This window comes from Plecotus auritus (genome assembly GCF_963455305.1).
Source record: "Plecotus auritus genome assembly, chromosome: 5".
Taxonomy (NCBI): domain Eukaryota; kingdom Metazoa; phylum Chordata; class Mammalia; order Chiroptera; family Vespertilionidae; genus Plecotus; species Plecotus auritus.
Window position 1 is genome coordinate 183,448,014 of NC_137776.1, and position 13,253 is coordinate 183,461,266.

The 13,253-nt window shown below is 57.7% G+C and overlaps 1 protein-coding gene across 1 annotated transcript in view; it reads right to left on the reverse strand.

Moving 5' to 3' along the window:
* Positions 1-211: 211 nt before the first annotated feature.
* Positions 212-13,253, reverse strand: part of DDX31 (DEAD-box helicase 31) — a 58,659-nt gene continuing 45,617 nt past the window's right edge. Inside the window, exons 19-20 of the mRNA XM_080669798.1 lie at positions 9,700-9,868; positions 212-875 (exon numbers count right to left, since the gene is read on the reverse strand). Of these exons, the coding sequence (XP_080525924.1) occupies positions 695-875; positions 9,700-9,868 (350 nt within the window). The 3' untranslated portion in view covers positions 212-694. The remainder of the gene's footprint in view (positions 876-9,699; positions 9,869-13,253) is intronic.

The window sequence follows — 13,253 nt, forward strand, 5'->3', positions numbered from 1 at the left end:
AGAAGCACAGGACCTTGGCACCTTTTGACCTCAAAGGCAAATAATAGAAGGGCAACGGTAAATCAGTCATCCCGAGTCTTCCATGGACGTGAAGGGTGAGCAATGCGTGTGACCCTGGCACGGAGCCAGGGCGGCCTGAGGACAGGAGCCTGGAGTCTGCCGACCCACCAAAATCCCTCTGGTCCCCACAAAGCATTTGGACATCGACCAAGTGGTTGGATAAATATTTTTTTTATTCTTTTACAAATTTAAATCCAGATCTTAAAACGTTTTACAAAAAGCATGCCAATACAGGGGTGAACGTGGAACTTCTTCAGATCAGCGTGCGAGGCAGGTTGCAGCCCGCCGGCTGGCGCAGCACTGGGTCTCACAGCGGGGTGGGCCCCACTGGCTCTGCGTGAGGATGCGTGGGGGCGATAGGGTAAGCAGAGTGTACGGTCTAGAGATAGATACAGGCTAACTGGCTAAGCTACACTGTGCCGCCTGGGCCCCACGCCCCCCGGGGAAGGGCTGTGGGCTGTCAGGGGAAGGCGCACTGGGAGATCAGATAGGACAGGACGTGGGCCGGGCCGTGGCAGCAGAGTTTGAGAACACTTTCTGGGAAGTCCTGTCCCTCAGTGAGCTTTTCTGGGTTTATTTCTGTTTCATGGGGGGACTTTTTCTTTTCTTCCACGGCCCGGGCTGGGCGAGGGCCTCAGACGTCGCTGGAGCTGCTGGAGCTGCTGGCGCTGCTTGGCTCGCCCAGCTCACCGCCTGGCTCGGCCTGTCTGCCGTGCTTTTTCGCCCTGGCACCGCCAGCCTCCAGCCCACTTGCGTATTCCGAGCGCAAGGCCTCGGCAAGGTGCTTCTGCTGGGCCTTCCTCCGAAGGTCAGGCCTAGAGACAGTGACAGCAGAGGAAAGAGAAGCGTGGTTACTTCCCGCTCCCACTGCAAAGGGGCTGACAGCAGCTGGTCCGAGACGGAGCTGCCGCGCTGTCTGCGCAGTCGGTCCCGCCCAGCTCGTTCTGATGCTGTGAGCACCAGATTAGACACGGCAATGACGGGCTCTCAGGAAGGTGGCAGAGCAGCACGGCATCTGTAAAAGTGAGCCTTTGTTCCGTGTTGTTTTCCGGGGAAAAAAGAACGCTACACACTCACACTCTGACGGCAAACAAGGCGTCCGACTCGGCGGCTCACCAGAGGACGGAGAAACCCACCTGAACCTCCCCCACCTCCAGGGACTGAGCCCGACTGCCCAGCAGGAGCCACACAGCCAGGGCTGGGGCACCAGACAGACATCTCTTCAGTGACTGAAGGGACCCTTGTAAATACTCTGAGCCGGAAAATCCAACCCCAGCGCGCTCAGCACCGGGTCCGGGTCTGCACCCAGGCCGGACTGCAGCTCCCGGGGCCCACCAGCCAGGGCTCCCAGGCGTCTCTCCCCACCCTGACCCTTGTGGGAAAGGCCAACGGCTGAGCATCCATTTCAGACACTGAGTCTTAGCACAGGCAGACCAGCCTTGGGGATGGTTAGGGCTCAGCCCTAGGCCACGGGGATGCAGCAGGCTGTAACCCTTGCTGATGGAGGGTCCTGCCCTCGGTGTGTAGAACACCCATCGGTGATGCCCATAAAGGAAGCCCCACGAAGCAGAGCGTGCCCCTCAGACCAGAGGGGAATGTGTAGAAGGTCAATGGCACACAGGAAACATAATAATGCAAATCAAAGAGTGAAATAATGTTTCCTGATTTGGGACTTAAACCAAAACAGCAACAGCACTGTTACCACTGAACCCACACCACCAAAGTGGCAGTGTCTTTGGAGAACACCATTTCTTGGGGTGCTACTTATATCTGTAACATTTTTTTTGCTGTAATAATTGGAGGATAAGTCAGACTAAACTCATCGCCAAATAAATATAACCGAACGCCTTTGAAACCCCAAAGTAAAACCAGGGCTGATTAGACGAAGCACCTCTGGGAGCCAAACACCAGGGTAAACAGGCACGCCCAGTCACAGCCACGCGATGCAGGGCTCCGGCCGCTGGCCCGTGACAGCCAGACAACGGCATCCACTCGGGAGACACGCAGAGGCAACTGCGCTGGGGGAGTGAGGCACTGAGGAGGGGGCAAGGGGGCCCAGGCTGCAGTCAGAGGCAGCCAGGGAAGCGCTTTCTGGGTTCTATGCTGTCTCATACAACCTCTGCTCGGTGAGGCAGGGAAGGCGACCATCCTACTTGACAGACAGAGAAACTGAGACCTGAGGAGGGCGAGTAACTCGCCCAAGACCATCTCGCTGTAAGTGCAGAAGCCAAGATGCAAACGGCCAGGTGGACTCCAGGCCGCTGCTCTTCCCACCAGGCTGCTGGTCCAGGACGGACCATCGGGTGACAGGAGGGCCCAGCTCGATGACGGTGACGAAGGACCATGATGTGACGGGGGGTCCTTTGTGGTCGCACAGAAACATCTCAGGGGATGATGGGGCGGATGCGGATGGGGCCTGGCTCTGTGGCTCAGTAGCTCAATGACACGGAACACGTGCCCAGGCTCTGTGGCGCCCCCACAGGAAAACAGGCATGCTGCTCACAATACAGCTCCGAGCGTTTCGCAGGCTCAAGTAAAACAAGACAGAGGTGCTAGCTAGTGGTTGGCATTCGGGCTGCGGTCAGTCCGGTTAAAATGAAGAAGCTGAGGTTCAGAGATGCTCAGCGACTCCCCAAGGCCACACAGGAGCCAGGCTGACCCCCGTGCCGATTCATTACCGATCCCCACAGGGCCATGGCTGTGAGCTCCGGGACCCTGCCCCGCCCTGCAGGGACTGACCGTCCCGGGTGGATGCCCCACCTCCAGGGGCTGCTATGGGTTTGGTGGCGCAGGAGAGAGGCCGCCAGCTGAGCACTGAACTCCCCGAACTGAAGGCTGCCACTCCGGCGCGCAGGGTATTTTTAGTCGGGTTACATGACAGACAGAGTGAAGGGTGTGACAGGAAGGCGTGCTTTTTCTCCTCCTTGTTTGAAGCAGGCACTCACAATGTGTATAATTTTAAATGTAACAACCAGAGTTTCAAAATATGCAAAGTTTCAGTCAAAATAGCCTCCCAGCATAAGCTCCTCCACTCACCTCGGCGACTGCTCCTGTCACAGCTGAAGCAAAGGCAAGAACAGACCCCGCCCAGCGGCGGGCACACTAATGCGGATGGAGCGGCTCAGGCTGCGGCTCGGCTGGCGGGCCCAGCAGACAGAGCCAAGGCCACACCCGCGTGTGTGACACATGGGCAGGGCCAGTCACACCCACACCCACACCCTCCACTGGGTCTGCTCCCTACCACCACTGGGTGGGAGAGAGGGGGACGGCCAGGGCACAGGGACAGTCCCCAGGGACCTTCAGGCCCGCACTGTGGAGCGATGAGGAGCAGGTCGGAGATGGCCCTGCTTGCTCTGAGGTTCCGACCTCAGCATTTCCCAGTCGTTTATGACTTTCCCCCCGTCACTGGACAGCTGGCCTTGAAGAGCACGGGTGGGCGCTGACCCCTGGGCACAGCCAGCTCCCAGCCGTGGCTGGCAAACACAGTGGTGCCTCGGACAGCACGGGTCTGACTTACACAGGGGCCACACTGACGTGCCCGCAGTTCAGACCTGAGCTGGTCAAGGTCAACAGTACTTGGAAGGTGGGACCCAAACCCAAACTCCAAGGCTCTGGTCGCCCGGAGAGCAAGCAGGGGGCTCGCATTTCCCAAACCCAGTCCCCGAGGAAGGAGCCTCGGGGTCCACCTGCAGGGCCACCCCAGCGGGACCCACGCTCCCACCCTCCCTCAGCGGCTCACTGTCTCTCCCTTGTCCTGAGGCCGAGGGCTGGAAAGCCAAGAGCAGATGGAAGATGAAACAGTCTCAGCCCAAGCACAGGGTGGGCGCACACGGTCACCCCTCTCCTGGCAAGCTGTACTTCTCCCAGGAACCTGCCAGCTTCCCTGCCCTCCTCACCCCCCAAATACCCAAACCCCCTCCAATGGGCTTCCTGAGCATCCACCCGCCTGGCGTTACCAGGCAACGGATCAGCTTATCTGACCACAGGGAAGCCCTTGCAGTGGAGGCTGAGCGACCCCCTCGCTACCTACCCCCTCACTCCCTCTGGGCTGGATCACCCAGCAGGGCGGGCAGATGCCCCTCCCAGCGAGCGAGGAAGTCAGTATGCCTGCAGGTGAGCAGGGAGAGGAGGGCTCGGCTCTGGGGCAGGGCGGAATTTTTAATTTTAGCTCTGTATTTTCAGGCCTATCCATGTTTCCTTTATGCTTTAGGGTCATACTTGGAAATGCCTCTGCAGCCTAGTTTAGGAAGAATCACAGAGCCGGCCGGCGTGGCTCAGGGGTTGAGCATCAACCCATGATAGGCCATAGTTCGATTCCTGGTCAGGGCACATGCCCAGGTTGTGGGCTTGGTCACAACCACATGGACAGCCTCTGGCATCACTCCGTGAGGAGGGGCTGGGACGTCCTACTCAGAAAGGAGCCGAGGCCTGTGGGGCAGATGAGAGGAGACCGAGCAGCGGCTCTGAGGCGGAGGGTTAGGACGACTAAAGCGAGGGGGCAGCGGGACCGTCATGCTCGCTACTGATTTCTGAGGTGGCGTGAACTGGAGGGTCCAGGCAAGGACCAGCCAACGAAGCGCTGGGCGCTGCCCTGATGCACACACTGGCCCGCCCGGGCCGGCCCCACCACCAGACCCGGTGCTCTGAGGGCTCCCACAGCGAGCACCGTCTCCAGCGTCCACCAGGAGAGGCGGGCTGGCTCCGGCTTTGTTGTCAGCCCCGACTGCTTACTGAAAGCACAGCCCTGGGCTCCCGCTGTCTGCAGGTGACCCAGGTGTGAGGCGGCGCAGGGGCACCCCGAGAGCCCTCTAATCTCCTCGTTAGCCGGTGGGGATGCAGGGGTGCTTGTCCCAGGAGGCAGAGAGCTGGCAATTGCACGGGTCAGAGAGGAAGGCGGTGGAAACAAAAGGCCACATGTAACAGCTGTGCGCGCACAGCTGTAATGACACCAGAGCCGGGCGGCGGGGCCTACCAGCATGTACCTGGCACAGCGGGAATGAAAGCTGGGTGCACCAGTGCTGAGGGGAAGGAGCGAGACCCACTGCAGCCTGCGCCTGCCTGGCCACCTGCGTGGACCCGCCTGTGAACGCAGCAATCAGCAAGGACGATGCAGCCCGAGACCACGCTGTGCCGGGCGTTCACCACCAGGGGACCCAGCCACCTCCCACAGCACTCTTCCTGTCCCTGTCCCGTCTGGACACCACTCCTGGGCACAAATGTCCCAAAGACACAATCCAGCGTGGACCCCTGGTCTCCCGTGCAGCCCCCTCGCAGAGGCCAGGACGTGCTCCTGTCTACAACCTGAGCGGCTCACCAGGCTGTTCCCACGTCTCCTAATCCCTTTAAACCCGAGGCTCGGCCAGCACCTCCCGCCTCCTGCGTGGAGGACACCTCAACATCTGCTCTGAGGACCACATGAGTTCAAGTTCCTGGGGTGGAACTTGGGTCGAGATTGGCGGACTTGGCAGTCAAGTTCACGATCATGTCCGTCTGTGATTTCAGACTTGACTGAACCAAGGCCTCCTGGTTGGGACCTGGGCAGGTGTTCCTGTACGGCTCCCAGCAGCTTCTAAGAGAAGATTCTGTCCCCTGCTCACGGGACACGCACATCTGTCCCGAGAGCCACTCCCGGGCCCCAGCTCTTCAGCGGAGGCTGGGTGACCTGCCCCGACCCGCTCATCTCCGTGTCCTGTGGGCTGGTACCCAGGCCTCCTCCGCCTGCGAAGTCGAGGGTCGTCAGAGCACGGTAGGAAGGGGGGGGGGGGGTTTGCCTGTGGACACAGTGGAGGCAAGGCCCAGCTGCAGCTGCTTGTTCTAGAAGTCCAGGTGACACTGAGGGGCCGAGCGCTGCCAGCCACAAAGATGGGTTGGGAAGCTACGGAAAGAGACCGATTCAAGGAGGCCCCAGGTTTCGGTGGAGAACGCGGCTCCGGAACCGTGTAGAAGACAAGGGCACCAGAGGGATAAGGCCACTCAGTGGCTAGAAACCGCCACCTGTGAGCAGTGGTGCTCTCCGTATTTAGAATCATCGCAGCAGCTGGCTTGCGATATGGGCGGACAGCAGACGCCTGGCAGGTCGTCACCATGACACCCAGGCCTCAGGGCCCACCCGCTTCCCTCTCCTCCTGAACCCTTTTCCAGAGCGTCGGACAGATGAAGCACCTGGGCTGGCTCCCTGTGCCTGAACACGTTCTGCTCATGTGTGACGGTCTACACCAGTGGTCGGCAAACTCATTAGTCAACAGCGCGGCAAACCGTGGCTCATGAGCCGCAGGTGGCTTGTGAGCCCCAGTTTGCCGACCACTGGTCTACACAGAGAGAGGCCCTGACCAACAGCCCAACCCTGCTCCCTCATGGAGATGGTGCTGGCTCTCAGCGTCTCCTGGGCAGACACAAACTCTGGAAGGTATGTTAGCTTCGCTTCTCAGGATCTGCTGAACCCACACGGCTTCAAACCCAGAACTGCCTTTCCTGGGAGGGAAATGCTGTGTTTGCACCGGATGTTGCTGGGGTGGGGGTGGGGGGTGCCCAGTCAGTATTTCAGCACAGCGCCAGCTCCCCGTGTGAGTGTGAGTGTGTGTGTGCGGGGCAGGGCTGTTTTGACGGGTGTGTAGGTGTCAGAAGAGGTTTTGTGTCCCCCTTCAGGACTGAGGACCGGGAAGCAGACAGACACCTGGTGATTAAGACCTCATTTGGGGATATGAACCACTGATTTTCTCTTCCTGAGAAGTGGTCAGGGCAAGGCACAGAGACGAGATGAAACTTCCCTCTGTCACTGCATGGAAAGGCCCCATACCCCCGCCTGCCCCACCCTGCCCCGCTGCACAGAAACCTGGGCTGGGTAACAGGTGAGGAGGACTCCGCCAACAGCTGCAGGTCCACTTCGCAGACATCAGCGGTCTGAGAGAACACGTATCCTTCTGGACAGTCGACACCACAGAGTGGACTGCGGACAGCGTGGAGAATGGGTGCTATTATTTCATCGCCCACACAAAACGGAAGGACCGCTCTCTTTCAGGACAGATGGATCTCATGGGAGACGCCGCAGCTCAGAACAGTCACTGGCCACAGCCAAGTCCCTGCACTTTGCAGGTTTAGTCCTCAGAGAGCAGCAACTGGCACTTGCTTGAGCCCCGACGGAGGTGCGGAACACCTGTCAGGTGTCTGCCGCTGCTCACCCCGACCGCAATTATACGGTCCCTGTGCAGATCAGCTGCAAAGTCATCCTTCCAGCGGGAGTGACAAGAGCTCCCCAATAAAGAAGGGACCCACTGTATCCAAGTGCCCGTCTGCACTGGCAAGGCAGGGCGGGGGTAGGTGGGGGGGTAAGGAGTGCGGAGAAAAATGCCTTCGAGAGAAGGGCACCACCACGGGAAAGCCACTGTGCTGAGTGGTGACGTGGCAAGAACAGAGAGCCGAGTTGTCACGGCGCCGTAATCCCGTGACACACTGCTGTCACTCACCGCCGCTCCCTGCCTTGCCAGCCAGACATCAAAGGCTGCCCCGTACCATCTCACACGCTCTGTATCGGCTAATCAGCCCATTCTTCCCTGAAGAAAGCCTGTGAAATCCCCGCGCAGGGGCACCGCCGTACTGGTGCCCATCTGCCAGGAGGGTCGACAGAGCAGGCAGCGCGCTCTCTCCCCAGTGGCCTCTCAAGGTAAGGACAATGCTGGCTCCGAGCCCCTCCCACGGCCTCCGGCCTCCGCCCTGCCCTCCAGGACCTGGGTGGGAGCCGAGGACATGCCAGTCTGAAGAGCGGCTGCCTGGGTAACACTTGCTAATGACACTCCAGTCACAGAGGAGTCACCTGTGACAATGGAATACTGGGCTCCCCTGAGGTGCAAGGTGAGCAACTCACAAAATGTGCTTCTGACCATCTCACCTGGCAGGTCTCCCCCCACCTTCTTACGGTGTCAGCGTTCAGAGGTGGTGTCAGGATGGCCAGCCTCCCAGATGGCCAGGTCACTCCCGCAGTGCAGGCCTCGTGGCTTTGTCACATGCTCAGAACCGGAGTTAATATGCGCAGACACCAGCTACCCTGAACCCAAAGATGGGCAGCCTCTGGTGCACCGAGCCCAGGCCCGCACAGCTGGCACCCGGGCGCCCCGCCTGGGGGAGACAGGGCTGTGTCTCGTCTCTCCAGGCAGCCCAGAGCTGCAGCGTGTGGAGAAGCACCCGCCTCAGACACTGTCCTGCACGAGTGGGAGCTGGTAATGAAGGAAGCAACAGCTTCTTACAAACCCCAACGCTGCAACTAGAATTAGGCAGAGTCTTACCCGTTATTCAGAGCCTTGTGCATGCCAAGCCCTGCTCAGATCAAGCCTAGGTTCCAGAGTCTTAACCCTCTGGTTTCCAGCTCTGGGTCCTATGGGGCCTCGTGTCTGGCCCTTTGTGGTCCAAAAGGAAATTCACACGTAATTCCTCATTCTGGTTCTCAAGACAAGCTTGTAAAGTAGCTAAAAATAGAGACTTCCTTTTCCCCTTTGTCACTGCGGAAATGGAGGCAAAATAGGGCCCAGAGCTCACACCAGACGGGGCTGGACCTGTGGCCCACATCCCGTGACTCCAAGACCAACGGTCACGCCCCACGCCAGTGGCCCTTCCCTGCCATTTCACCCCCGAGAAACTGGGCCCTGACAAAGCTAATGATGCCACCGGCCCTCGCGGTGACGCTGTCCTGGAGCGTGCTGGAGAGGGTGCTGCTTGCAGGCTTGCCACTAGACAGAGGGCACGTGGGTTTGGGCATTTGCGATTAATGTGCAAAAATAAGGCTACACAGTGCAAACTACCTGTCCAGAGCACTCCAGGGTTCTTGTGCCCACACATCTGTGCAATGTGTCCTCCACCTACAGGCTGCAGGAGCGATAACGCCAACCACCCCAAACTCCCTGCGATTCGCCTCAGCTCATGGAATCTCCAACACCGTGGTTCTGGCCTGGGTGGGTCAGCTACTAGAGGAACGCTGTCTGAGGAAAGAAGTTACCGATGTACTTTGCTGAGGGACCTCCTGATGTGTGAAGATGGGCTCAGAGCCCAGAGCCCCTACAGGGCAATGCTCCTCACTGACTGTCCTCTCCCCGGACCTGGGAGGGTCCTGAACAAGCTTCTGAGGGAGGGAGTCACTGTGCTCACCTCAGGAGAGCTCAGCACTGGGGCTGCACTTCAGCACCAAGGACAGCGGCAGGGCCCGGCCAGGGGGAGGGCTGCCTGCCTCGCTCACCAGGACAGGTGTGCCGCCAGGTCCAACCTCAGGGAACCCACCGAGTCCAGGCCCCAGAGGCTTTCCGGGGAGGAGCTCCGACAGTGGGAAGTCCCCAGTTACTCCACACGGGCAGTGAGGACAGCAACACATTTGTCTTGCTGCTCCCGCCAATCGGGACCCGACTGAAGATGCCACTAAACTTCTGCCAGTGCCTTAAAAATGTCACAACTGGTATTTAATCCTCTCGCTCCAAGCACTTATTATATTGAGAGAAGGACAGATACTGGTGATAACTTACCATGGAAATCAAAGAGTGCAGGTTACACAGAATGCCAGCAGCAACCGTCCCAGCTCACCGCTGCGAACCTGATGCAGCTCTCCAGACCCATCAGACTTTGGGCCACTCGTCACTGGACAAATTCTGCACATCTCACCTTTTCACGTTCACTTTCCTCTTCTTCACAGTTGAGCCACCAAGGTTTTGGGGGGCGTCTCTCAGCCCGAAGCTCTTAGCCACATGGCCCAGGTGGAGCAATCGGATGTGGAAGATGTGCTTCAGCGACCGGGGGTAGGTCGCATAGGCCCGGATGAAGGACTGCAGGGCTGCAAGAAAAATGAAGGGGAGGGAGGCTGTCAGGACGGGTCCCGAGTGCTGCACGCACCCCAGCCAAAGGCTGTCCTGGGCAGGGCACCTTGCCAGGCCACAGCCAGCAGTACAACATATATCGCAACCTCAATCTATACTTCCGTGCTGTTTAATTCTTCAGAAACAAACAAAAAACCCCCCAACAACAACCCTATAGGCTCCAGTGATCACATGGATAAACCCAGTATCATTTCAGACTTTACTGTGTAGCACTTAGTAACTCCAGAGGGCAGGGCCCGTTTCTCCGTTAGTCCCGGGGCCCAGCACAGTACCTGGCAACAGAGTGAGTGTAGACGTTGCTGTAAGTGCTGCCTCCACCACAAGCCCCGCCTCCAGCTCCCCAATCCAGAGGAGTCACTGGTACCACTTCATCCAGTACTCACGGGATTTTAAAACCAAATTCATTCTCAAGTATCCAGGACTGACTGACACCGCGCATTCAAAGAATGTCCAAAAGGAAACGAAACAGAATTTTTTATTGGTTTTCTTTCCTTTTTTTTTTTTAGAAAGAGGAAGGGGGAGATAAACACTGACGTGAGAAAGAAACATCGATTGGCCACCTTCCGCATGCATCCCAACTGAGGATCGAACCCGCAACCTGGACATGTGCCCTGACTGGGAATCGAACCGCCACCTTTTGCTGTACAGATGGCACTCCAACCAACTGAGCCACCTGGCCAGGGTGTGAAGCAGAAGTTTTAAAGGAGAAAGAAAAGGATTACCTTTCTAAAACATTCCACAAACAGCTCACCCCTTGGGGACTGGTAACAGCTCAGCAATGATCATCCGACATCCTATCATGCAAGTTTCAGTCCTACTCTACAGCGCAGGAAGTGGTCCCTGTCCTAGCCCCGGGCTGGTGACTCAGTCCCAGGAGGGTGAAGCTCTGGCCACCTCCACTCACACCCCTTTGAGGCAAGATTTCCCCTTGAGTATCTGCAGGAACAAGAAAATGGAGTGTCTGCCCTTTCTCACGGGCAGGGCAGGTGGGGTTGCCCTCAAAGGGTCCCTGGCCACTGCTGCTCACTGTACCTCCCAGCCAGTCTCCTGCCACCAGAGCCCAGCGGGCATGCCTGGGGGAGGCGGGCACTGAATAGCAGCCTCCCTTGCCAGCTTGCCGAGCCACTGGACTGGCAAGTTTGCCCGCAGCTTAACCGTAATATCCCAGCAGCACCCGGAGACTGGCGTTTATGAACAGTAATAAAAAGTGTCATTTTAGCAGATCAGCTCCGGGAAGGTCCTGGGAATCCATCAAAGCTCTATTTACTGAGCAAAGTGAACTCCTTTTCCCAATCGATGAGAAATAATAACCAAGGCAACTCCTCTGCACCCCTCTCTAAGTCTGTGCTTACTCCCCTTTTTCATATCTGGGGACTGGCTGCTTTTTTCAAAGAAAACCTCTAACGCTTCCAATGGCTCCTGCTGCTTGGAGGGTTCTGACAGCAGCTCCAGACACAGAGCCACAGATCCCGTCCTCAGAGAGCAAAGCACATGCCTGCCTGGCCCAGGAGCCCAGGCCTCTTCTCCCCTCCCTTCCCCAGCCCCCAACATTTACTCATCTAAGAAACCAGACTGAAGCCAAGCCAGTGAATTGCGCTGTTCAAGTCTATAACCAAACACTGGCTCAGGCCTCTCATTCAGTCCTGTCCTCCGCTGAAGCAGACCACCCCCCACTTCTGCCTGTTCCCCATTCCTCCTTGCCCCACACCAACCCCAAGAGCCTCTGCCCCAGGAAATGTGGGGGCCACAGCCTTACATGGAAACTGAGTTTGCCCAGAAGTGGCGGGAGGTGCTTTCTCCCAGGACCACTGGCCAGGCAGCATTTTTTCAGAACCTCCCTGTCCTCAGGCCCCCGTTCACTGGGGACGGGGACAGCTGGTCGTCCTGACCCTAGCGTGGGTGCCCATGTTTGGATGATTCAGAGAAGCAGGCAGTTGAGGGGCATGGCAGCTTCGTGCAGGCCCTTCTGAGGGGCCCTGTCAAGACTGTAGAGTGAACGGGCTGTGGGGCCAGGACAAGCGGAGAACAGAGAAGGAATGGAAGCGGACATTTACTTGGGACGAGGGAGGAAGCTGTGGCCAGAGTGGGAGCACTCATAGTCACCAGTCCCGGCTCAGAGCCAGATGGCTGATGAATGAGGGAAATCTATGGTGAAGTACCCTGCATGGCCATCTTGCCCTTTTTCATAGAATGACGTTTATTCCTGGCATCTGATCAGGAAAGATGGTCTTATGGGCGCTTAGGGTCAAGGAGGGAGCAGGGAGCCAAGTCCAGCCTGGCCCCAGAGGAGCACCTGTCTGCCCAGAGTACAGGCACCCACACCTCCTGCCCTGACATCACTGCGACCACCACCCAGAGGAAGGGGCCGGGGCCAGCTCGGTGTCCTCCTCTGAGCGACCAAGGCCCGGCCTGGCCTGCCTCTGACCCACTGCGAGGAGTGGCTGACCTGCCTGGTGCCTTGGGCCGTCCTGACTCGGAGAAGTTCCCTTCCCCCTTCCGAGCCAAACATAACTCCTGCACACAGCAGCCCCTGCTCTTTGGGGAGGCCCGAAGGTGGGGGGGGGGGGGGTGGAGATCGGGGGGAGCAAACCGCAGGAGAAGTGGGAATTTGCAGGGAAAGGATTCCACTTACGAGTTTGGAGCTCAAACTTTCGTTACCACTATTTTTGCCACTTGAATCTCTAGCTAAAAAGATGCAAGGAATGAGGGAAAAGGGGGTTAGTGCTTCTGGAAACTGACAACAATTAACGCTGGTTCTGAACAGTGACTGGGTCAGAAAATTCGAAAGGAAAACAAATGCGTACTTGGCCCAGTTTCCAACTAGTTTTCTGCCACAAAGGCAAAACCCAGCTGCTTTGTTAATTATTCATGAGGTGGGTTCTGAAAAGGCATAAAGGGAGGCAAGTCAGGAGTGGGGTTTTGCATATGCAAAAGACTGAAATGCAAAAGATAGCATCACTTACGGGGTGTGGTAGCTGGCCCCACGTTGTAAATTCAACATGTTTGCAGTGCAATTACGTGGAGATCCCCCAACCCTCCGAACCAAGTCCTCAGTGACAGGAGAGACAGGAAGAGCAAAGAGCTGTAGGCCTGAAGGGGTGACTGAGACTCGCCACCTGCAGTGTGTCCCAGGCCACATGAATGTGGTGTGGAAATCAATTAGTCGGTAAGAACAAAGACACATCTATTTCCTTCCTGGTATGAAATGGATGGGGAGTGGCCCCACTCCAATTGCCTTTCAAAGGAGGACAAGTACCTCTGTTTGCTTCTTGGTGTTAACAAGGTCAATGGTAATGAGGAGAAGACACAAAACCACATTCCCTGAGGATCAGTTATTGTAAC